The 23,672-nt window shown below is 54.5% G+C and overlaps 9 protein-coding genes across 9 annotated transcripts; 4 read left to right on the forward strand and 5 right to left on the reverse strand.

The window, feature by feature from the left end:
• Positions 1 to 183: 183 nt before the first annotated feature.
• GMORB2_3923 (uncharacterized protein) lies at positions 184 to 1,212 on the reverse strand (the record flags this gene model as incomplete). Its single annotated transcript, XM_035465899.1, has 1 exon — positions 184 to 1,212. The coding sequence occupies one exon, from the start codon at positions 1,210 to 1,212 to the stop codon at positions 184 to 186; it is 1,029 nt and encodes a 342-aa protein (XP_035323736.1).
• Positions 1,213 to 2,188: 976 nt separating this feature from the next.
• On the reverse strand, positions 2,189 to 3,051 carry GMORB2_3924 (small subunit ribosomal protein S11e; the record flags this gene model as incomplete). Its single annotated transcript, XM_035465900.1, has 4 exons — positions 2,189 to 2,269; positions 2,358 to 2,596; positions 2,803 to 3,022; positions 3,046 to 3,051. The coding sequence occupies 4 exons, from the start codon at positions 3,049 to 3,051 to the stop codon at positions 2,189 to 2,191; spliced, it is 546 nt and encodes a 181-aa protein (XP_035323737.1).
• Positions 3,052 to 3,561: 510 nt separating this feature from the next.
• On the forward strand, positions 3,562 to 8,189 carry GMORB2_3925 (kinetochore protein Spc7/SPC105; the record flags this gene model as incomplete). Its single annotated transcript, XM_035465901.1, has 2 exons — positions 3,562 to 3,777; positions 3,840 to 8,189. The coding sequence occupies 2 exons, from the start codon at positions 3,562 to 3,564 to the stop codon at positions 8,187 to 8,189; spliced, it is 4,566 nt and encodes a 1,521-aa protein (XP_035323738.1).
• A 454-nt stretch (positions 8,190 to 8,643) lies between these two features.
• Positions 8,644 to 10,193, reverse strand: GMORB2_3926 (uncharacterized protein; the record flags this gene model as incomplete). The annotated part of the gene is made up of 2 exons (XM_035465902.1): positions 8,644 to 9,488; positions 9,551 to 10,193. The coding sequence occupies 2 exons, from the start codon at positions 10,191 to 10,193 to the stop codon at positions 8,644 to 8,646; spliced, it is 1,488 nt and encodes a 495-aa protein (XP_035323739.1).
• Positions 10,194 to 11,038: 845 nt separating this feature from the next.
• Positions 11,039 to 12,419, forward strand: GMORB2_3927 (uncharacterized protein; the record flags this gene model as incomplete). The annotated part of the gene is made up of 4 exons (XM_035465903.1): positions 11,039 to 11,329; positions 11,390 to 11,513; positions 11,775 to 11,869; positions 11,913 to 12,419. 4 exons carry the CDS (start codon positions 11,039 to 11,041, stop codon positions 12,417 to 12,419), a joined length of 1,017 nt encoding a protein of 338 aa, XP_035323740.1.
• A 1,628-nt stretch (positions 12,420 to 14,047) lies between these two features.
• Positions 14,048 to 15,527, forward strand: GMORB2_3928 (casein kinase II subunit alpha; the record flags this gene model as incomplete). The annotated part of the gene is made up of 6 exons (XM_035465904.1): positions 14,048 to 14,120; positions 14,273 to 14,314; positions 14,400 to 14,578; positions 14,654 to 14,848; positions 14,913 to 15,341; positions 15,411 to 15,527. 6 exons carry the CDS (start codon positions 14,048 to 14,050, stop codon positions 15,525 to 15,527), a joined length of 1,035 nt encoding a protein of 344 aa, XP_035323741.1.
• An 891-nt stretch (positions 15,528 to 16,418) lies between these two features.
• On the reverse strand, positions 16,419 to 19,589 carry GMORB2_3929 (uncharacterized protein; the record flags this gene model as incomplete). Its single annotated transcript, XM_035465905.1, has 3 exons — positions 16,419 to 17,672; positions 17,751 to 18,369; positions 18,427 to 19,589. 3 exons carry the CDS (start codon positions 19,587 to 19,589, stop codon positions 16,419 to 16,421), a joined length of 3,036 nt encoding a protein of 1,011 aa, XP_035323742.1.
• A 547-nt stretch (positions 19,590 to 20,136) lies between these two features.
• Positions 20,137 to 21,242, reverse strand: GMORB2_3930 (Centromere protein Scm3; the record flags this gene model as incomplete). The annotated part of the gene is made up of 2 exons (XM_035465906.1): positions 20,137 to 20,269; positions 20,359 to 21,242. The coding sequence occupies 2 exons, from the start codon at positions 21,240 to 21,242 to the stop codon at positions 20,137 to 20,139; spliced, it is 1,017 nt and encodes a 338-aa protein (XP_035323743.1).
• A 555-nt stretch (positions 21,243 to 21,797) lies between these two features.
• On the forward strand, positions 21,798 to 23,425 carry GMORB2_3931 (beclin; the record flags this gene model as incomplete). The annotated part of the gene is made up of 2 exons (XM_035465907.1): positions 21,798 to 21,882; positions 21,969 to 23,425. The coding sequence occupies 2 exons, from the start codon at positions 21,798 to 21,800 to the stop codon at positions 23,423 to 23,425; spliced, it is 1,542 nt and encodes a 513-aa protein (XP_035323744.1).
• Positions 23,426 to 23,672: the final 247 nt, after the last annotated feature.

Genomic DNA, 23,672 nt, shown 5'->3' on the forward strand with positions numbered 1-23,672 from the left:
AAAAAACAATACGGGTCCGTTACGTTGGTTATATCTAGTTCTTTTGCCGCACTTGGGCGGCCTTGGATATATGCGATTCACCACCCAGAGATTGTATTTCCCAAGTTGCTTTCATTATATTTTTTATTACATCATTTATAAATACAGTCAAGTTGTACACATTGCGCATGAGAACTCGCAGAACTATCGCCCCATCACCAGACTGACGATGGTATCTGCAAAGGTCTTTTGCTGCGGCTGACCCGTCGGACCACCGCCACCCTCGCCATCCTTGTTATTTTTCTTCTTCTGCGACTCGTAGTACTCCTTCATAGACCTGGCGACGTCAGACTTGGACTGCAGATCGGCCCTGAGGGCAGCCTCCTCGGCAGGACGCTCCGACTCGGGCAGCTGGTCGAGCTTGTCCTTCCACTGTAGCTGGAGCTCCTCGGACGGCTCGATGGTCGTCTTGGTCGTCGCGAGAAGCGGAATGGTCGGGTCGAAGACGGGAACGGGAGTGCCCTCGTTTCTGGCCTTCTCGACAGCCAGCTCATGCTGCAGAACGCGCTGGTACAGCGAGTCGGCGTGCATCTGGATGGCATCCTCTACGTGCTGTGGGCGGCTGGCGACGGACCCATAGCCTAGTGCCCGGAGGAAACGCTTAATGATTTCCATTCCTGTCAGTCTTGTTCGGGTCGGAGAGAAGTTGCGATGCCACGGGGAGGGAAGACTTCTTACCGACTGCATCGTGTAGCACTTCTCGAAACTCTTCACTTGGTGCCGACACATCTGCAGCTGGTCCTCCAGCTTGCCGTGCTTCATGCAGTTGACCCATTCCTCCTGGGCCTCAGCGCAGTTCTCCATGGCCACCTTGGATATCTGCGACTTGCGCTGCTGATACGCCTCCAGGACGCTCATCAGGCGCTCGTGGTCTGACATGGACTCGGCTTCCACTTCGGCCTGCGGTCGGTAGTTCTTCCATAGGTGTGCGTATCGTCCGTCCTGGTATAGGCTCTCAGTCGGCACCCCCTGCTGCTGCGGTGGCGAGTTTGGCGCTGCTTCCGCCGCGTCATTCTTGGCTGCCCCTGATGTTTCCGAGCCGCTCGTCACGCTGTTCTTCTTGTACTTGAGGGGAGATTCCTTCTCAAGAAATTCGCGAAGCTTCGGGTCCAGCTGGTTCACAGGATCGGCCGAACTGTCGCTGCCGCCAAAGATGAAGGGCCACCACCCCATCGCGATATGTCCGGAGGAGGCTGTTTTCCCCTTGTTTGTAGTTGATTTTGAGAGAGCCCCGCAGGTTTGGGATTGAGGTATGGGGAAGGTTAGCGGTGCTGAAAGAGATCTTCGCGAAATGCTTACGAGAGAGAGGTTGGATATGGAGGTTGTACGGTTGGCTGGAACCCACACTATGCCCAATATGGGGAACCTGGAGTACCGTCCCCACCTCCATTTCAACTATATATTACATGTATCATGTTATACACCTACTCCGTACGTACATATCTACCCTGCAGCCAATGTTATGAATGGGAATTACCGATTTTTTCACGGCTTGAGGTCTTCATAGCTTGGAAAAATGTAATGGGACGAATCACTTTTTTTCAGGGAGCGTGATAATGTTAACCAATGTATCATCCATTTGTTTTCAGTGGCTTCTATTTGACTGTTGTGATCTAATCCCAAGTATGTGATAAATTATTACTATTACTACTACTACTAGCATAGAATAAATTGTTTTTCTTCCATCCACTCAACACCCATACAGTGTATACCGAACCCAAACGCCAGCACATGCCTACTCTACATAGCCAATCTTTCACGAAAAGAAGTCTTTAATGTACGTGTAGTACGCCGGGCTGCTAATATCATTATAATACCATGTGGCACTGCCCACTTAGTAGTATATTCGCCATATCACATGAGCCATCATCACATGAGCCATCGGGACTGTCGAATCCGTAGCCGCCACAAAAAAACAAAAGTGTTCTTGTATCACCGCGCGAAGGACCGTGGTGAAAGATCAGAGGTCATATTGAACGCCGTAGCCACCGTAGTCATGAATCCTTTTTATTTGTTTGCGATTGTATTCTTCCACAATCAATGAAAGCAGCTTCCGGTGCCCCGACCCTCCAACGGGGAGAACTTTTTTTTCCCACTCCCCATGATAGTGTATCACGCCAAAAAATTGTCAATAAAGGAAGCTGTCCGCTTAGAACTTGCTGAACTTCTTGACACCCTTTCCAGTTCGGGGTAGCACACGTAGGACGTTGAAGCGGACCTGATTTCCACACTGTTAGCAACCATCACCTCTCCTTTGTTTCATTGTTCCTCAGTACCACACTTGCGTGGTACGTAGGGCGTGACGGGGGAGGGCATACAGTCTTGCTGAGGGGACGGCACTGGCCAACCGTGACCTGGTCACCCTCCTCGACACGGAAAGCGGGGGAGACGTGGACGGCGAGGTTCTTGTGGCGCTTCTCGTAACGGGCGTACTTGGGGATAAAGTGGAGGTACTCGCGGCGGATGATGATGGTGCGGTGCATCTTGGTGGAGACGACGGTGCCGGTCAGGATACGGCCACGGATGGAGACGAGACCGGTGAAGGGGCACTTCTTGTCTGTAGTGAGGAAGGAAATTGTCAGCACTTCCCGTAGCAAGCCATGTAATCCCACTCCTCGCGCAATCGCCATCGCCAAAATCCCTGACTTGTCGGTCCGTGATCTGGCCTCGACAAGTCTCTCTTGATCGTCCCTCATCCCAGTTCCCTCCTCTTGTCGTCGACATTCAAGGATCCCCCACTCGATCTACAGGTCGCAAACGTACCAATGTAGCTGCCCTCAATGGCGGTCTTGGGGGTACGGAAACCGAGACCGACATCCTTGTACCAGCGGCGGCCACCCTTGCCGGGGCGGCTGGTCTTCGCCTTAACCTTGGAGTTGGTGAAGATATGAGGCTGCTTCTGGAAAGCGCGCTCGGACTGGACGGTCAACTCGGTCGCCCTACGCAAGAAAATGTCAGCATTTCGCAAGTCGAGACGTTCGTTCTGTATCGCGTATTCGGGGTGACTGACATCTTGAATGATATTTGCCTGGTGGAAGACGGGCGTGGCGTATGGGGAGTTGGCAAGGCGTGGGATAAATTCAAAGGGATTGTTTTGCACGAGTAGGGCTCTGGCACACCAAAATTTCCGTGCACTTTCTTGCTAGGGCTTGCAAAAAGTGGATTGGCTGGGAAAAGTGGCGGGCCGTGGGTTTTATACGGCACGTGATCTCTTTGCCCACAAAGTTGATGCCAAGCCTATCCGAACACGTGATAGGTATTTCCTCCATAATGACTAAGCCATATGAGTACGTACCGCTCTTGGCACGTCCTGGCGTAAAGTGCTGCACGGTACGTACCACGTATTGTGATGTATGATGTACGAGTATCCAACCATGACGAGAAAGGAAAGTAAACAACAAAACGCGGTCCCTATGCTATTTTAGTACTTCCGCGCCCAATGCATCGTTCTCGATCTTCACCTTACCGACATACAGGAACATAACTACAGAGTCGATGCGATATCCCGAATAGCTGGCCAAGATGTCTACGCAGCGTGAGGCTACGCTGCCGGCTACTCGACGTATTCGAAAATCTATCGGCTCGGTCAATGACACACATAAACTCGCCGACAAAGAGAATGCGACCGTGGATCTGGGCAGGGCCGGTGCTGCTGCGAGTAAGAAGTCGTCACGCAGCAAAAGTTTAGGACCTGGTGGGCTAGATGCTCTCAAGCAAGGAAGTGGAAACCGCCGTGCAGTATGCAACATCGGATCTTCCCGTGGAAAACCGTCAGCCGGATGTTAACAAATACTCACCAGTCACTCGCCGCCCCCTCGAAACCTCCGCGCTCCATCTTGAAGCCAACGATCTCCGCGCTTCCAGAGATCCCGCCGCTGAAGAACAAAGGCGTCCTACAGAAACCGGACAAAAGGCGCAGCCAGTCGATCAGCCGCGACGATCAGACACAGTCGAAAATTGCCCTGCGCACCGAGGAGGAGCAGCAAGCTGCTGCGCGAGAGCGGGAGGAGCGTGAAAGACGTGATGCCCGCCGCAAATCACTGGCCAACCGCCGCGTTTCATTCGCTGCAGAGGCCACACTCCATACTTTCCACGAGATAGAAGAGTTGCAAGACTCAAGAGCTTCTGCAAACTCTAATCGGCGTGCATCCGCTGCTGGAAAGCCTCCAGCTGTCGTTGATCATGGTTCTGGAATTGGAGTGTCTGGCCAGCCACCCAACGTACTTTCCGACAACCCGGCACACCAACAGAGTTTACATCACTCCGGATTCCCCGCCGCCAGCTTCCAGAATCGGGACGACGACGACGAGAGCGTTACTTCCATAATCTACAGCTCCGACTCTGAACCTGCCGACGTTGTAGAGGAGATTGGGACGGAAGAGGAAGAGGAGGACTCAAATAGCGACTCGGATGACGGCACAATGATGAGTGTTGTCACGGAAGAAATAACAGGCACATCCATGGGTTCTGATATGGATATGACAGAGGAAGAGTCAACCTTAGATGAGGCTCTTCGTCTTGCTGCCCAGAGGGCTAGCACCCAAAATCTTGATGAAGACGTGGAAGAATATGTCGACGACTCCGATCCCGAAGGCGAAGAAGTCATCCCTTCCTTTGGATGGATCAAGAAGGGAAACCAGCAAAATGAAGCAGCACTTCCGCCGCCGAAACCGACCAGGGATGACACGATGCAGACCGACAACGGCACAGAAATGGACATGGACATGGACATAACCAATGCAGTCGGTGGCATCATCAAACATATACAAAATCAATCTCCCGAGAAAGACCAGGACGAGGACATGTCAATGGAGGTCACTGGAGTCTGGGGCGGTATCCTTAGCCAGCAACGACAGGCGACGAAGCAACAGCCTCCTTTAGAGGAGGAGAAGGAGGAGGAGGAGGAGGAAGAGCCTATAGAAGAACAAACCATGGACTTGACAGTCGCCATCGGTGGTATACGCCCAACACAGGTTGACGAACCTGTCGACTCCGATGATGGCGGTAACGAGGACATGTCAATGGAGTTGACTACGGTCTTGGGTGGTGTTCTCGGTAAACAGAAACGCCAGAGTGTTGGCCCTAACCGCCAAAGATCGTTTCCTGACAATAGCGGTGGTTCTGATGCGACCATGGACATGACCATGGATATGACTACCAGTGTTGGGCGTATTCTTGGGACCGATAAAAACAATAACACGGACGGAGACACTACCTCTGGTATGGAAATTACTACTGCCATCGGAGGTATCATCAGCAGTAACAATAACACAACGAATACACGGAACCTCGGAAAGCGCATCATGGTGGAAGAAGTGGATAAGCCGAATGGCCCCGAAAAGGCTATTGAGGCCGCCGTGTCATCTCAGGGCTCACCCGCACGACGGACTTCACCACGGAAATCGACGCAAGCTCCCCTTTCAGAGAACGATGCTGCCGGGCAGTGGGCATTCCAAGGGAAAAGTCTGCGACGCAGTGTCGGACAAGCCTTGCCGACCACAAGGGAAGCTACGCTGGTCTCTGGTACACCGTCCCTAGCGAAAACAGCAACTCCGAAATCGATTGGTACACCGTCAAGAGATTCTCCCTCCCAGGGCCGACAAAGGCTCACGCGGTCAGTGTCGAGATCTGCCTCGAAATCTGCTTCGCCACAGAAGCCACCATCTTCGCAGAAAAAGACGCCGGCGCGACCTCCAACCAAATCCCCACGACGGACACCCTCTTCGCGCGGCACTTCGTTGCCTGACCAGGGGACCCCAAACGTGGGAAATCTCGATGAGAGAACCCCGACTGTGCCAACCTCCCAGCGTAGGCTCTCAGGCCTTGGTGCGGATCGTAGTGGTCTTGGTTCACCGCGAGTTAGCGCCATGCTTGATCGCCGAGGATCGCTTGGGGATGCAGCCACGGACTTTATCCCGGGGAAGCGTCTCGTTTCATTCCAAGACCCCCGGGTGATGGTTGATGAGGTTGATCGCGAACGTCAAGAAGAGGGCGTCAAGGAGAACGATCGCTTCATGTTCGAACGCGAAGCTGGCGGAGCACATGAAGACGTGGACGCTACTTTCAACCTCAGGGAAATGATCGATAGCATGAGCCCGAAGCGTGCCTTACTGAAGGGCCGCAAAAGTCTTCACGTCGGAAGCGCTAGAGGTCTTCTTGGAAAGCGACCGACCGAGCTCGACGAAGAAGAGGATGAAGACTCGGAGCAGGACGGCGTCAAGAGGCTCAAGGGTCACCAGGGAAGTCCTGTCAAGAACGTCAGGTTGCAGAACAGTCATCCGAAGCCGGACACGACTGGACGGTTTACGAGGCTTTCCCACACCAACTTCGATCAGCCTTCCAACACGCCAGTTCTAAGTTCCCCTTCAAAGAATGCGACACCCAGCAAAGATGCTGCCAACGCCCGTTTCAGGGACGTCGGAGACCAGCCTACGACACGAACTCTCAACTTTGACGAATCGCCAACTAAGGACCTGGCTCAGCTCGAGGATGAAGCAGGCGACGGCCGCATCCATTTACAGACTTTCCTCAACATGACCTCCATCCGCTTCATGGAGCTGACAACTACCAAGCGACGACATACCGTGGCGCCGAGCTCATTCAAAGATGGCACCGCAGCCGAAGACGAAGATGATGCGTCTCTTGAGCGTTGCGTTGTGGCAGGCGCATGCACCGTGCCCACTTTGGAACTATACCAGCATTCCTGCCGCGAGTTGAAGAAGTACATTTCCGAGGGCCGGCGTATGATGAAGGAGATCGAGGCCGACACCTTTGAGGAGAACCCGCCACTCTTCCGCGAGTACATGATTGCCACACCGGATGTTAAGGCGCTCATGGACAACCAGTTCAAGAATGTCAAGACCCATGCCCGTCTTCTCAGCAAAGCCATGTGGTACGAATGGCGCATGAAGCTCCAGGACGGTCTCAAGGAGGGTCTCATTAAGATCTCTGAGGGAATGGACGGCGACGAAAAGCTGCTTCAGAAGCAGAAGGATATTCTTGACTCGGTACTTCCTGATATCGTGTCCCATCACGATGCCCTGCTCAAGGAATGCGCAAATCTGGAAGAGGCGGCCCGCGAACTTGCCGACTCAGACCCGGCCCAACTCCAGTCGGCACGTGACGAACTCAGTGGCCTCGACATGGGCATCGCCGAGAAGAAGAGGCTAATCGCTGAGCTCCGCCAGCAGCTCGAGGAATCCGAGACCAATGTTCAAGAGTTGACTGCGAAGAAGGACGACTGCCAGGCTGACATTCAGGCGTCTGAAAAGATCCGCGAAGAGTGCCGGGGATGGACGAGCTCCGAAATTGATGCTTTCCGAGGCAAGCCTTTTCCCTGTAACCCAAAGGTTTTGGACCAAGCAAAAGGAAAACGGAAGAAAGCTGACAATAATATCATAGACCGGGTCGATGCCATTGAGCGTGAATACGGATGGGCCGTGACCGGCATCTCTGGCACCATGCTGTCCATGACGTACAAGCGAGAGATTGAGCTCGTCTTTGACATTGCATCATTCCAACCGGGGCAGCCCAACTCGCGCATCGACCTGTGGTACATTGCCGACTACCACGACGAGACGGGCGGTAACATTATCAGTAACAGCAACGGCAATAGCAGCGGCAACCGGTCTTCGACCAAGACAGCTGACAAAGACCTGTTCCTGGAGTGCATCCGGGATGGCGTGCGGTCTCTCGTGCAAAACAAGACGCCCGTGTCGGACATGCTGCGCATGGTCAGTGGCGGGTGGGACAAGGCGCGCTACGTGAGCGCGCAAATCGAAGCCATCAATACGACCTTCCCCACGACGGTCAGCAAGACGTCGGACTCCAGCGTCGCCATCACAACATCCATGATGCTCCCACCCCTGCAAACGAGGGTCGAGGTCACGCTGGGGCTCCACGGGCGCAGTAACACCGGCGCCGGGCACGATGCCGTCGACTTCGGCATCGCTCCGCAGATCAAGGTCGTCTACGGCGAAAACTTCAACGTCGCCAAGGTGACCGAGTTCCTGTCCACCCAGATTGGCGATACTGTTGTCACGGGTGAGGCCATGGAGTGGAGCGATATTGCCATGCAGCTCAGGGAGAGGCTGCTCGCTAGAGGGAGGAAGAAGGAAGGTCTACCGCAGATGGTTAAGACGCGGGCATGAAACTATTATTGCACACGCCATAAATTTTTTTTTTTTTGGTTTTAATGACTTGACGTGGCCTTGAGAGGATTTGTGATTTTGCTGTTTGGAGATTTTTCCGTCTTCTTCTTTTCTTCTTTCTCCAGGGCGTTGGACTATGGCGTCTTTTTTTGAGCTTTTCTCTTTCTCTCTCAGGGCGTTGACTAGGCCTTCTTTAATGCTAGAGAAGCTTCGGCCTAGCCTTCTTATATAGGGAAGGGGGGGGGGGAGGCCAAGCGATTCTTTGAGAATGCCGTTTATACAGCATAGTAGCATGTTATGTGATTATCTTGATATTGTAAAGAGCGTCATGACATCAAGTCTAAAAGTGTGTCTTGTACTATGGAACAACGAGAGATCGCTCCCGGTCATTGTAAAATCTTGATTCATCTATGATATATATACATGTGTCTTGCCTGCCGTACCGGCGAGTAAATCACAGCCTGACCATGGTCCATCTACTTGAGCCTTTGGCGGTAGATTGTGACGAGGACGACTTCTTCTTCTCCCGGGGTTTTGACGTTGCTACCGCCGATGTCGACTGGTTCTGCCCTATGATCTCGGAAGGTATGTCCTCAATCTTCCAGGCGTCGTCGTCGAGAACCTCCCAGTCCGGAGCGGGTACGTCGCCCACTAATTTCTTCTTGAGCTTGTCGGCTAGCTTGGTGGGGCTGGGCAGGTTGAAGTTGCGGATGAGGTCTGCGCCCTCTGCCCCGCCCAAGAAGTAAAACATTGTTCCATGAGAGTAGCGGCCTACCCACATTGGGTTGTGCCTGTCTTTCTCGTCCGTCTCAGCCTTGGACTGGCTCTCGGGCTGGTTGGCGTCAAAGGGCATCATGAGAAGGTTGTACAAGTTTCGTCCTATCTGGCAGATGTCTTCGAAGGACGTCTTGCCGCTGAAAGTGGTGCCCTGGGAGCTGCAGAGCCAGGAAATATCGTAGGCCAGCAGTGTGACTGCTTCGATAAAGTGAGAGTAGGCGGCTGGGTCGTCCTTGAGAAGCTGCGTGAGGGGCTTGTGGATGTACAGGGGCCGGGGTTTGGGGAGATGGCGCGCCGATGGGTCGGACGGTGAGGGTGGTGAGGAGGCGGAGGGTCCAGTACCCGGAAAGGGGAGGTTTGGGTACCTGTAGGAGCTGGAGAGGTTGAGGATGGTGGGATATGGATAGTCGCGGTGGGGGCTGGTGATCTCTGCTGGTAGGCGAATGGAGAGGTAGTATGATGCTAGTATTACGACGCGTGTGATGTGGCCTAGAGAAGTTGTAATGAGCTCTGGTGAGAGTGCTGTTGGGGGGTCAGTCAGATGATTGTTCAGAAAAAGAGAAAGTGTGTGTGCCCGAACATACAATTCATATCCATGAGATTTACGACCGGAACCCTGCCGATCTGGTACTCAAACTTTCCCTTGGAGCCGGGTCTGGGCGTGCGACTGAGACCGTAAAGACCAGCGGCCTCCTGGCAGAGGAACGCGCGCGTCGACGCCATCTCCTCGGCGCTCTGGGACCAGCGGAACCTGGTAATCTTTATCTTCACCTCGACATCTCGTTGCTGCTGGGCGCGTCGCTCCTTGAGGCCACTCGAGATGCTGGCCAGGTCGGACCGTCGGCGGGCGAGGTCGGCTTTCCTCGCCTGGACCTCGTCGCGAGCCGACTTAATGTCGCTCTTTAGCTTGTCGGCCGCCTCGAGAATTCGTGTCGTCCGCTCTTCAGCCATGAATTGCTGTCCACGAGCCCTTTCCAAGGCATCGGCGGCGCTAGCACTAGTAGTGCTAATGATATTTGTGTTGTTACTACTCGGCTGCTGCTGCTGCTGCTGCTGTTCAGATTTGTCGGACAACATATTCTGGATTCGTCGACGGAGATCATCATTGTCGATGAGGACTTGGAGATGCTTGATGCGATCCTCGTAAGCCTGGTTGCGGGCATCGACGGCACAGAGAAAGGGAAGGCGCTTCGGATGGTGGCCGCGCTGGCATATGTCGCACTCCATGATGGGGGATCAGGCCAGGGCCATTTATAGAGTGGCGGTGACAGGCGTGACCGAGAGACGGACAGAGAGCCCTGGGAGTTTATGCAGCTTAAATTGAAGTCGATAGCGGCCAAACTTCGTGATGGAAAGATGGCGATGAACTAACAAACATTACAAAAGAGAGGGCAGATGACGTGCGGGTTGTGGTAGGTGGTTGTGGGTACATGCACTTAGTGAGATCTACATTGTGAGGTCACGCGGTGGCGTTGGAGGGGCCCTGATCTAATCTACAGGTAGCGGCTGTAGCCTGTAATACAGGCAGGCACATGCTCGGGCGGGCACGCTCCCGCTCACGGTGAGCCCCGAAAGCGGGCTGCTCTGACGACTAGCACCCTGGGCGCACCACAGCCGACAGAAGTTGTGTTTCAAAAGGTTCACTGCTAATGACAGGGAGTATGAGTTTTAAAATGCCGACGACCAGTAATCAAAGGGCTTCTTAACACACACAGCCTTTTGATTTATTATCCCAATTACACTTTTGCCTATGTTTCGAGATCTGTGCCTCAGGCGCAAATTGTAGGTTCTGGAGGCAGGAACCACCTTGGCGCGCGCCTGCCTAGGAATCAAGACCGTAGATTCTATTCAATTCAGCTAGGAGCTGCTTTCCCCTTTCAAAACATGTCCCAAATTGCTAATAGTAATATCGCTGGAACTCATTGATACTTCAGCTTCCATACACACTTCGTTCCAACCCATGTGCATTCTCTCTCTCTCTCTTGTTCTCGTACTCTTCCTTGACTTACCCCTCCAGGCTGTCAGACGCGTTCCATACGCATCTCGCTACTGTTGCATTTTAACAACACGTCATGGCATCATCACCTGCTGGCGACGTGACCCCCAAAAGCAATGGGCGGACAGGGATCGACAGGACGGTCGAAGTTCCCGACTCAGAGACACGCCAGTCTGTCCGCGCAACCTCAAAGACACCGGATGGACCAGAAGACCAGTCAACTATTCTTGAAGACGACGTTCTGAGCTCACCTTCCGTCCCTTCTCCTTACGACTGGGAGAGCTTCGAGAGGCGATATGAAGAGGCACTTCTTCAAGCGGACGATAATGAGAGGGAGATACTCCGGGAGGTCGAGGATTTGGTCACGGTACGTTTGGGTGCCTCATCACCTGCTGGCAACCCCATTATGCTAACGCTGAGCATGCAGTACTTCAAAACTTGGGCTTCCGCCGCATCGTCTCACGATGACGAGCGAGCCGTGAAGAGACTACAGACGCGCAGACGCTTTGTGAACCTGTCAGAAGAGAGAATGGCGCAGAAACAGCAGCATTGTGGGTTTTGCTCGACATAGCCGTCTTTTGCCGTTACTTGAGCTAATGCTGATGAGGCTTGCATAGATGAGGAGGTTGTCCGTGCATTTGAGAGTGCTCTAGCCCTCCTTAGGTCCTCTTGAGGTGTCTCTCTTCAGACCCGAACGGACGTAGCCACTGACGGCCGTACAACGAATAATATATTCCAAGGTTGCTTTGGCTCTGGGTACACGTGACTTACCACTAAGCTCACCGCTGGACCCCACTTTAACTTTTCGCAAGGCGCGTCGTCACCAACAAACTTGACGTTTACTATCGACATGTCGGCGCACCGCGACAAGCATGGGGAGACAAATACAACCTGCAAAGCGCCACAGGTATCCAAGGTGTGTTTACAATATTGGCTCTTGACTTATATAGCAACAGGTACTAACCATGTTACAGGACGATCTCTCTGCCTTCTTCGAGGCCCACTTCTCCGACGCTGCCATAACCCAGTTTGGCGAGACGTTTGTCCATCCTCGAAATGGCGGCAACACTGTGGAAGAGAGTCAGGTCTACGAGGAAACTTGGGAAGGGGAAGAGGATGAGTTGGGATACTACGATGATGGGGTGAAGCGCACCTTGACTGACGAGCAAATCGAGTATCTTCGCCACTCTGAGCTACGGTCACTGCGGCGGCAGCAAGAGAAGGAGGCAGCAATGACCCGATACTCAACAACTCCTGTTTCGGAAGACAATACGAATTCCCCGATGAATCCGGCAGTGGCAGGTTCGGCAACCTTACCGTCTACCTTCCAAGGCAGCAAAAAACGGAAGAAGAGGGTCGGTAACTGGGCCAATCCTAGAGCTGAGCCGAAACCTGACCTGCGGAAGCGAACTTGGGATGTCGTTGACAAGGGCCTTGACACGCTGGATTACGACTGAAGGAGGACATGATAGCTTGCCGACGAACCTGAAGCTTGCTTGTATAGCCCCCTTCTTGAGTATACACCCTTCCTGCTGTGGAACGAGAGCTCTTCAATGAAACTCTATATGAGTGCCCATAGTGCCCAAGGCCACACATATGAGGTACGTCATATTCGCCGGTCAATCTAAAAAAAGCCCCCTTGCATCATGATGAAAAGCATTGTATCGTCATCCTTAGTCGGATCGCGGTCGGAGATGTAGGAACCATGGGTTTGCCCCTGGGGACATCTGACGACTGCGAAATGTCGAGTAAATAATCTTCTCTCTGATGATGCCCCGCTCCACAACCTTGTTTAGAGACGTACATGTTCAAAGACGCAAGCTGACTTGTTGATAGGTTGGTCATGAGGTGAGATGACGACAGGGACGAATGTTCGCGTGCTGGCATCATGAGGGCGGTATTGATGTGATGTGATGGTATGGTGTGCGCAGGGTCTTTGGTATGGGTGTCAGTGGGTATCAGTGGGTGCCAATGAGAGTGCTAGCGCTGGCATCATGTATGAGTATAAAGGCGTACTGATCTATGGACCATGCATGCTGCGTATGAGGGACGAGATATTCCCTGTTACCTGTAATATTCATGGTCATTCCATCGTTCCAGTCTTCCAGATTTAGCACGGTTTCCCCAGCCTCTGGTTGTCTCCCCTACTGACTCCTTCAGCCCAATCATTTCATTCCCTTCGTCTAACGACTTGTCATCCAATCAATCCGTGGGGCATGGGGATGCCTCTGCGAGCGAAGTAATACTAACAGACCTTTGGTACTGACATCCTGGTGCGAACATGCTAACAAAATTACATATGTATAACCTGTATACATATAATATAGTAATGATAATAGTATTATTATCAAGAAATCATCCAATTTGATATGTCTTCCTTTCCCTTCCCTCTACGAGTCTACCTGTAATACTTGTACTCGTTGTACTCGTGCTGGACTCATATTATGGTTCTCAAGTCTTAACCCCAACCCGTTCCCACTAATTTTATGGCTCTAGGCAGTCTAGTCGACGAACCCGACTGAATTCAGCAGGCCCCCCCCCCTCCTCTAGGTCCTGCCTGCTGCTGGTGTCCATCCACCCCTCCCTCCTTCCAGTGTGTGCCCCCCCCCCCCTCCCTCATCTCTCACGCCACACTTGAGAAGAAGGCAGAGAGGTCTTACCGAGAGCAGAGAGCAGAGAGGCTGACTGAGACCTTTGGGCCAGCTGGTATTTTACAACATCATCTCATCCATCCACCCCAAGGTGCCTGACCTGCATCTCCATCCATCCCCTTTGCTGCCTTGTCAAGACCGCCACCGCGACGACGGCGACACAGTCTCCCCTCCCTGCCCCCCGCCACACCAACCCATCACATGCTGTCCTGCGCCTGAAAGAATCAATACGCTTTTCTACGCATCCATCCCCCCCCCCTGCGAAACGTCGACACCTTGAAAAAAAAAAAACAACAACACGACCGACCCGATCCGAACCCCCCCGACATTGCGCTCCTTGGCCCTTGACCTGGTTCTCCTCCTCTTTCAACCGACGTCCGACGTCCGTTTCGTGTGTGTCGCCCGCCTTTTGAGGCGCGCCCATATTGCTCATCATGGCGCGGGTCTACGCCGACGTCAACCAGAGCATGCCTCGTAGTTATTGGGACTATGATAGCGTCAATATAAGTGAGTTCTCACCTTCTTTTTTGTCTTGTCTTCTTTATCATCTCCCTCTTGGCCCTTTTCTTGGGTTCGCATCCCCCTTCCTCGTTACTTGATATCGCGTGATGATCGCATGCTTTACGTTTGTGCAGCTAGGGCTAATGGATGAAATCAAGGCTGGGGCGTTCTCGAAAATTACGAGGTTGTTCGCAAGATTGGTGCGTATGCTCCCTCCTTTCCATCTCTCCTTCTACACCCCTTCGTCTGCTTCACGTCTGGCTAATTCTCTATTGTCTACTGCAGGCCGCGGAAAATACTCTGAAGTCTTTGAAGGCATCAACGTCGTCAACTACCAAAAATGCGTCATCAAAGTCCTCAAGCCGGTCAAGAAGAAGAAGATCAAGCGCGAGATCAAGATTCTGCAGAACCTCGCCGGCGGTCCCAATGTTGTTGCGCTCCTCGATGTCGTCCGCGACCCTCAAGTATGCCCTCTCGCCAAGAGAAGATTGACCAACATCTTCTTTCCGCCCGGTTTCTGCTACTGACCATCACCGTAGAGCAAGACTCCCTCTCTCGTCTTCGAGTACGTCGACAATACCGACTTTCGCAACCTCTACCCCAAGTTCATCGACCTCGATGTTCGCTACTACATCTTTGAACTGCTCAAGGCCCTCGACTTCTGCCACAGCAAGGGTATCATGCACAGGGACGTCAAGCCTCACAACGTTATGATCGATCATGAGACAAGAAAGGTCGGTCTTCTCCGCCTCCTCCCCGTTGCCTGTCACTCTCACCTAACGCATGTAATGATGACAGCTCCGCCTTATCGACTGGGGTCTGGCCGAGTTCTACCACCCGGGGACCGAGTACAATGTCCGCGTCGCCTCCCGATACTTCAAGGGCCCCGAGCTACTCGTCGACTTTCAGGAGTACGACTACAGCCTGGATATGTGGAGTCTCGGCGCCATGTTTGCGTCCATGATCTTCCGCAAGGAGCCCTTCTTCCATGGCAACAGCAACTCGGACCAGCTCGTCAAGATTGCCAAGGTCCTGGGAACTGACGACCTCTTTGACTACCTCGACAAGTACGAGATCGAGCTCGACGCCCAGTATGACGACATCCTCGGCCGCTTCCAGAAGAAGCCCTGGCATAGCTTCGTCACCACCGAGAACCAGCGCTTCGTCACCAACGAGGCCATTGACTTCCTCGACAAGCTTCTGCGCTACGACCACCAGGCACGTCACGTCTATGCACCCTCTTCCCTTCACGCGTGTGTGTACGTGTGACCCTGACTAACACGTCCGAATCGACAGGAACGTTTGACTGCCAAGGAGGCTCAAGCCCATCCTTACTTTGACCCCGTGCGCGACCCCGAAGTCTTCAAGCAGAACTTGGCCAGTGCCAAGGCCAACGGCTCGGGCAAGTTCTAAAGAACGAAAGAAACAAGAAATGGAAAGAATGTCACCACGAGACAAGACCGGGAAATGAGCCTGGCCCTTTTTTTTATTTATAATCTTCTTTTTTTTTCTTGCGAACTAGATGATCTATGCCGCAAATGTGACCCAACTACCATGATGACGAAAGACGACCAGTGGTGCCCTCCCCCTCAAACGATTCGGACGAGTCTTACTTCGTATGACCAGAGAGAGGGGCTGCAAGACGAAAGGGGAACTGGTCTCATGGGACAAAAGAGGAAAAGGGGAAAGCACCAAGAAAATGGAACAGCACCACCTCCGTCTCTGCTCTTTCCATCCTTTCACTCCCTGGGCCACAGACTGTAACGATTGTCAACCACCAAAACAGACTGGATGGGCCGTCCAGGGCCTATCACCTATGGACGAAGGTTGGGTGGGGGGAGGGGAGAGAGAAGGAGTGCAAGAACTAATGGAGTCACTTCTTGTCCCAGTGGCAGTCAGGCAGTTTTGTTTCTCTCTTTTTCTCTCCCCCCTCTCTGCACTATACGGACCACTGTTTTTTTTTCTGTGTTCATTCCCTTTTTCTGCTTTTTGTGCAACAATTGGGGTTTCTCTTCGAATCCCCTCCCCCCCTTGTCTCGGAAGAACAAGAACATTACTTGAATCTCATATCCTACCTACACTGTTCTCTCCCGTCCAAAATATAAATACAAAAGAAAACAAAGAATATATACCCCCCTCCTTTATACTATGGTTCGTCCCGTCTACACGTATCAATGATCAACTACTAGTATGACATAATCGTTCAATATTATTGTTTTTGGTAGCCTTGATGATTTTCATTCGTACTCTAGGGAGTATTATCAAGTGAAGTGTATATGCTACATGGGACATGTTCTATCAAAATCATAGACATGTAAAGCAAAAGTCCTTGCCGCACTTGTACCCGTCAACACCGCACATCTTCTTGGGACCTGCCGCCGCCGCCTCTGACCTACGACGTTTTCTGCTGCTGCTGCTGCCGCTGCTGCCGCTGCCGCCATCTTTAGCGACAGACACCTCCGTGGTGGTTTGGGCATCGCCAGAACAGCGTAATTTTTCTCGTGCTGCCGGTGGCTGTGGTGTATTGCTGCTGAAGAGCTTAGACACGCTGACAGTATCGTCTGCGCGACCTAGGAAGTCGTCATCGTCGTCATCGTCATCGTCAATGTAAGACTTGCTTCGGTTCTTCTTAGAGGAGGAGAATGAGGAGGGACCTGTGGGTGGGACGAGGGAGAGGATGGAGCGGCGGCGTGAGGATGAGCTGGAGAGGCGGGTTGTGTCGCGGTGCTTGGGCTTGGCAGTGCCGGAGGCCACGACGGTTGGGGGCGAATGTCTTTGCTGCCGTGGCTGCGGCGGCGGCGGCTGAGCTTGGGGCTGAAGCTGAGACTGAGGCTTTGGCTTCGGTCTCAGCTTTAGCTTTAGCTTCGGCTGCTGTCCCTGGCGACCTTGTAGTGGCGGCGTAGGTGACGAGGTTGCCCTCGGACCGGTATGCTCGTGCGTCGTTGGCTGCTGACGTATCTTCTCGGCGGGCTTCTTGAGCGACGTTGCTGCCTCGGTACCGTCGGGGATTGCCACCACCACCTTCTCCGCCGGCCTCTGTCGAGAGCCGTCTCTTGAGGCTGGCGCTGCCACAGCAGCCGCTCTACTGCCGCTTGCCGTCTCCTGCGCGGCTGCCGCAGCTGCGGGTGGGGTCTCTTTGAATAGTCGTCGCCTTCCTTCTTCTTTGCTGGAGGCTGGTGGTTCCGCTCGCTGTGTTATGTTGCTGTCCTTGGGAGGTGTCTGGGGCTTAGCGGGACTGGAGTCTGTCTCCTGAGAGTCCTGGATGACGCGGTCGGGTGTATGCCGGGGTGTGCTTTTGCCGGGCACGCTAGGTGCGGAGATTGTCGGTGCAGATGTCTTTGGCGTGGGCCTCTCTGGTGTGGGTGACTTCGGTCTAGGGGCTCTTGGAGTGAGGACCCTCGGAGAAGGCACCTTTGGCGTGCATTCTCTCGGTGTAGGGTCATTCGGCAGAGCTATGACCGGCATAGACTCAACTGGTGTAGCTGCCTTTGGCGTGAGGACCTTCGGAGTAGGGGCCCTTTCTACGACCACACTTGGTGAAGGTGACTTGTACTCCGGCTGTGGCACACTTGATGCGGGTGCATCCAGCGATGGCATATCTGAATATCTATCCGTGAGGGGTATTGGAGAAGATACACTTGGCGCTGGAATGACCGGCGTAGGGGTTTTTGTAACAGACATCTCCGAGGTAGCGGTTTCGAATTGCGGAACGTATGGCACAGGCTCATCCTCTGGCACGGAGACGACGTCTGGTGCTTCAATACTTGGAGCAGATTTGTCCACTGCAGGCTCGCTTGGGGCATTTGGAGCAGGCGTGTATGTCGCAGGCGCATCAACGTTAGGCACAGGTTCGTGTGGTGCAGATGCGTCCATTGCAGCCTCATTTGGCGTGGGCTTCTCTGCCACAGTGACAGGGTCATTGGAAACAGAAGTCGGAGCATCCGGGGCAGACTTCTTTGGCACAAACACATCTGGCAGACACGCCTCTAGCGTGAACTCGTCTGGCACAGATGTGCTGGGCGTAGACGCATCGAGCAGAAGGTCGTCCGACGAGGGTGCGGGCGTCCCTGGAGGAGAAGCGACGGGCAAAGATGTATCAGCTCGAGGTGAGGCATCGACGGGCAGCGTATCCGCCTTGTCCGTTGCTAGCCGGGGTTGTTCATTCTCCAGAGGAGCAGCCGTAGACTGATCATCAAAGGGTTCCCCCAGCTCTATTTCTCCCAGCGTAGGTTGACCGTGACCTGTGACCTCCCCGCTTGGCATGGTATCAGTCACAGGAAGCGGTGGAGTAGGAGAAGGAGGATGATTCGACAGAGGTCCGGTCTCCTCATCCTCTGCGCTCCCAACAGCTGTCATAGATTTGATAGTAGCTGGCCCATCTGGCAATGTTTGGGTCGAGGGGACAGGCGCAGGGCATCGTTCAGGATCTGGCAGAGGCTCCTTGCGCAGCCTCCCCCGTTTCCTCTTGGTTCCCTCAGCAGCTGCATTGGGTGCGAAAGTGGCCTTGGGCATTTGCTTGGAAGCATGCCCCTCTGCAGAGACTTTGAGTTTCTTCCTCAGTGCACCGTCGTCGGGTGGTAGTGAAGCTGGCGGTTCCTTCTCAGTCGATGCTTTCCTAGGCCTCCCTCTCTTCTTCGGCAACTCAGCTTCAGTTGGTGTGGTCAAGGGCGCGGTAGTAGTATACGCTGCGACGGCCGTGCTCGGTTGGGGTCTGCTGCTGATGGCAGCGAATCCAGATGCCTTCTCCTGGGGCGGCTTCTGCTTGCTCGGTTGCTGCAGTTGCTGCAGCTTTCGTTTGGGTCTCTTGAATAAGACAGGCTGTTCGTCGTCTGACAGCATACAGCTCGCGTCACCCGTGGCGTATTCCACCCTGACAGACGGCGGTTCCGGGGTCGGTTGCCGTTGCGGCCTGCTGATGGTTCGCACGGGAAGCGGGCTCTGCTCAGTCCCTTGGGAATCAGGTATCGTCGTGATCCTGTCGCTCGATTGAGAGGCTTCCGTGGCCGCGGGTCCAGGGGTAGGGAGGAGTGACTGCCAAGGGTGCGGTTCGTTGTCAGATGTGTCGTGTCCCGATTCTGGCGGGGTTGGTAAGCTTTGGGCCTGCTCCTCCTCCTCCTCCGCCTCATCCTCCCCCTCGTCTTCTTCGCTGTTGATGGATTCGTAGCCGTCCCCGTCGTCAAATACCCCCTCGGCGTATAGGCTGGCAGCTAGGGGGTTTTGCACGTCGAATCCAAGCACCTCGCTCCACGGTATTTTGCCCAGGAAATCGACTGGCCTCCGGTCTCGGCCAGAGCGACGGCAATTGTCATTGTTGTCGCCGTCGTCATCATCACCCGGCAAATCCTCCTCCACAGTCGGCATCCGCCGCTTGTAAGCCTTGGCGATGCCCCAGCGACGGCGACGTATTTTGGATGCCACAGCAGACTTGCGACCCTTGATTCTCGCTATGGGGCCCTTGATGAGTCTATCTCGCATTGGGCTGGCTTGGTTGCTCCCATTAAGCGGGTATGTGGCTACACTGCTGGCTTCGGGAGGGTTGCTTTCGGGAGCACCTCCAGTTGGTGCTGAGATCCCATTCGCCACAGGAGCGGGTGGTAGCAGTAATTTCGATTTTGGTTTCCGTCCAGCTCCCGGCCTGGCTCCTCCTTTTCTTGATGCTCGAGGTTTCTGTATTTCCAAGTAGGCCGGCTTGGGATCTGACGTTGGCGCTTCACCCAAGGACACCACGGACGGTGCCGGCTGTGGCAGCGGCGGCTTTATCTTTCGTGGACGTCCTGCTCCTGGCCTCGCGCCTCCTCTACCCGACTTGGGCTTAGGCGCGTCCGAGACTCCAGGTTCAGATACTGGCGTCGACATCCTTCCTTCCGGTGCTAACGCTTGGCCTGAGGATAATGGTGTTGTTCCTGTTGGTATCGATGGCTTGTCTGCCCGTACCGGCGCCTCTACTAGAGGGACAGAGACGGGCTCTGTTGGGGGCTGTTTGGCCTTTGGTTTGCGGCCTGCACCTGGACGGGCCCCTCCCCTACCTGAAGGCCGAGGCTTTGGCGTGTCCGTGAGCACAGGTTCGGTCTCCGTAGTTGATTCTCCTTTCCGGGGCACTTCTTGGCGTGGATTTTCCTGAGGGATGGTCGGCGGTCCGGAGACTGGAGGAAGTGCTGGCAATTCCTTCAGCTTCGGTTTTCGTCCGGCTCCGGGTCTGGCACCTCCCCTGCGTGACGGCGCGGCCCCCCACTCGTCAACATACCCAGGATCCGGGTCCCATATCGATTTACCGCCTCGGTAAACTGTCGTTCCAGATGCGATTCTGGGCTTCGGCTTCGGCTTTGTCTTCAATTCCATGTTCAGCCGCGGCTGCGGCTGCGGCTGTGGCCTCGTCTTCTGCTTAGGCTTAGGCAAGGATTCCCACTCTGCGCCATCCACGTGCCCAAGAAATCCCCACGGGCGCAAGTTGAGCGGCGGTGCGTCGAAACTGGACGAATCTGGATCGAGCCCCATGGAGACATTATCGGCAGGAGAGAAGGGTAGCTGGTTGGGGCCGCCATGGGGGTTCGAGGCTGCCGGGGGCTCTGGGCTACTGGGAGGGATAGCGCCACCGAGCACTGCGCCGCTTGGACCGTCCCAGTCGTCTGGCAGGTCCTCTAGACGCACACCCTCATCCTCGTCGTCATCAACCCAGTCCTCCAGCAGGGTGCCCTCGTCATCGTTATCATCGCCATCGTCGTGTCCGTCGGTTGTCGTCCCATCATCAATCCCGAGATCGCCTTCATAGCGCATGTTGGCTAGATGACCGTTGTCGACGATAACCTGGCCGGTCGCAAGGTCGATTTCGTCCCCAACGTCGGCAAAATCGCGACTGTATTTGTCGAAGATGCTGGCCATGGCCTGTTGGAAGCGGCTCCCGGCCTTTGCACGCTGCTGTTCGAGAATGTATTCGGCTTCGAGGTCGATTTCGGATTTGCCCGCAAAGTCCCCCTCCCCCCCCTCCTCGTGTGTCAAGCTGGGACCATTCACTCCCTCCTTCTCGTGGACTCCATGACTAAGTTGAGGATCGATGACAACGTCATCAACATGGCGGTGCTCATAATAGGGCGGCTCATCAAGACGTGCTCGCTTGGCTGGGGGCTCCATGGCCACCGTACCGTATGAAGTGGCAGCCAGGGTTTTAGGGCCGTTTGAAGGGGCGCCCTATGAGCGGTATGAGAAATCTGAATGCATACTTGACCCTCTTGAGGTCAAAATTTCGATGGTGAGAGGTGTATAATGGAATGTAGCGAGTAAAATGCTTCCAGATTCAAGGTGGGACTCTTTGGTGAAAGGGCTGGGATGTCGAAGGAGCAACGCCAAAACGCGACAGAGGGGCGCGTTAATGGGAAAAAAAAGGTACGTATCCCGTGACATATCCGGGCCCAGTATTTGGGTACCTGGGCTATGACGAACGTCAAAGCATCATGTTTCTATATATTAATATCTCTTGACACTTGTGCATACTGCTGGGCTTAATCAATTCTCACCCTCACACAACTACAGGTATATACATCGATTCTCAACAAGCTGAAGCCGGCCGGGAATCAATACTGTTAGAACGCATACGACTCTCCAACTGCCAGCTACAGGCGTACTGCGCCCGCCCGCACACAACCAGCTTAGCCAGACCCATCACCACCACGACGCGACAAATCAAACATGTTCTGCCAAAAATGTCGTCAGCCTCTACGACTAGATGGCTCCCTCGAGGACCTCAACCCCGCAGCCTATGACCTAATCATCTGTGAGTACTCTCAGAGTCTCTAAAACGACAAGAAGAGGCCCCCCCTCCCCCCTTGTCCCGCGCACAGAGCTAATCCCTGGCGGCAGCCTCCTCCTCCCCGCAGACCTCACGCAGACGACCGTCCAGCCCCGCCTCGCAGCCTCTGAAGCCGTCATCACAGCAGGACAGGTCACGCAAGGCACTGTACGACGAGGCATCCAAGCAATCAACAAACCCTACATTCAAAAGGAACCACGGGATGCAGCAGCCACGCGACTCGACCATGTCCTTCATCTACCTGACAGAGTCGCAACTAGGCCACCCACAGTCGCCCAAGATGTCACGGACGGCAGCAGACACTGGCGGCAGCGGTAGCAAGAACAAAGCTAGCAAGAAGTCAGCCTCTCCTGCGGAAGAGGCTGATGACCATCAGAAATACCGAGGCGACGAGATGGACCGAGTCAACCGGTTGTTCGAGATCCTCTCGTCGCGCTCCGACATCGACCACCCCATATGCGTGGAGTGCGCCGACATGCTGGTTGAGGGCTTCCAGAAGCGGCTAGAAGCGGCGAGCCGCGAGCGCGATGCATATGCCAAGCACCTGCGGCAGTTACAGGCCGACCAGCCGAGCAAGGAGGACGTGCGCCAACAGCAGGAGGCGACGAAGAAGTCCCAGCGCGACGAGGAGCTCGCCATGGCGGAGCTGCAGAAGCTTGAGGCGGAGAAGGACGGGCTGGACGCCGAGATACTCGCCCTGGAGGAGGAGTCTCGCCGCCTGGACTCCGAGGAGGAGGCCTTCTGGCGGGAACGCAACGCCTTCGCCGCGTCCATGGCCGAGTTCCAGTCGGAGCGCGACAGCGTCAACGTCCGCTACGCCAACGACTCGCAGCTGCTTCAGAAACTGCAACGATCCAACGTCTACAACGACACCTTCTGCATCAGCCACGACGGCAGCTTCGCCACCATCAACGGCCTCCGCCTCGGCCGCCTGTCCACCAAGCCCGTCGACTGGCCCGAGATCAACGCCGCCTGGGGCCACTCTCTCCTCCTCCTCGTCACCGTGGCCGACAAGCTCGGCTACACCTTCCAGGGCTACGAACCCCGTCCGATGGGCAGCACCTCGACCATCATCCGCTACGAGACCCCCAGCCCCTCGTCCAGTCGACACGTTGCTACCTCCGCAGCGGCCTCTGCCGCTCCTCACACTAGCCATCATCCTCTGCCGCCAAAGAAGCATGTCCTCGAACTCTACAGCTCGGGTGACATGCCCCTTGGCCTCACCTTTATGCACCGAAAGTTCGACAACGCAATGGTCGCCTTCCTCGAACTCGTCCGCCAGCTCGGCCTGCACGTCGAGCGTCAGACAGAGGCCACCGGCAACACTCTCAGCCTGCCCTACCGCATTGACGGCGACAAGATCTCCGACGTCAGCATCAAGCTGGGCATCGCCCAGGACGACGGCTGGACAAAGGCTTGTAAGCTTACACTTACGTGCTGCAAGTTTCTCCTTGCCCATGCGAGCAACGTCGGCGTTACTGCCAGGGCTGGTCTATCAAGTCGTTGACACTCCCATCTCTCGTCTCTCTTTCGACACCACTGTATATTTCTTGTCTGGGCAAGTCAGCCAAGCCAAGCGCAACGTACCCCGAGTAAGGTTATCGAACCGAAATCAACTGTGTATTCTCTTGTCACGTGGTCCTCGTGTATAATATTCCAATTCGTTTAATGGAAAACGAGACTTTCCAGCAGGACATCAAAAATAAAGAGCCACATCAAATCAAATGGCCAAATCAGGTGTATATAAACCAGTG

Source organism: Geosmithia morbida, assembly GCF_012550715.1.
Source record: "Geosmithia morbida isolate 1262 chromosome Unknown scaffold_2, whole genome shotgun sequence".
NCBI lineage: Eukaryota > Fungi > Ascomycota > Sordariomycetes > Hypocreales > Bionectriaceae > Geosmithia > Geosmithia morbida.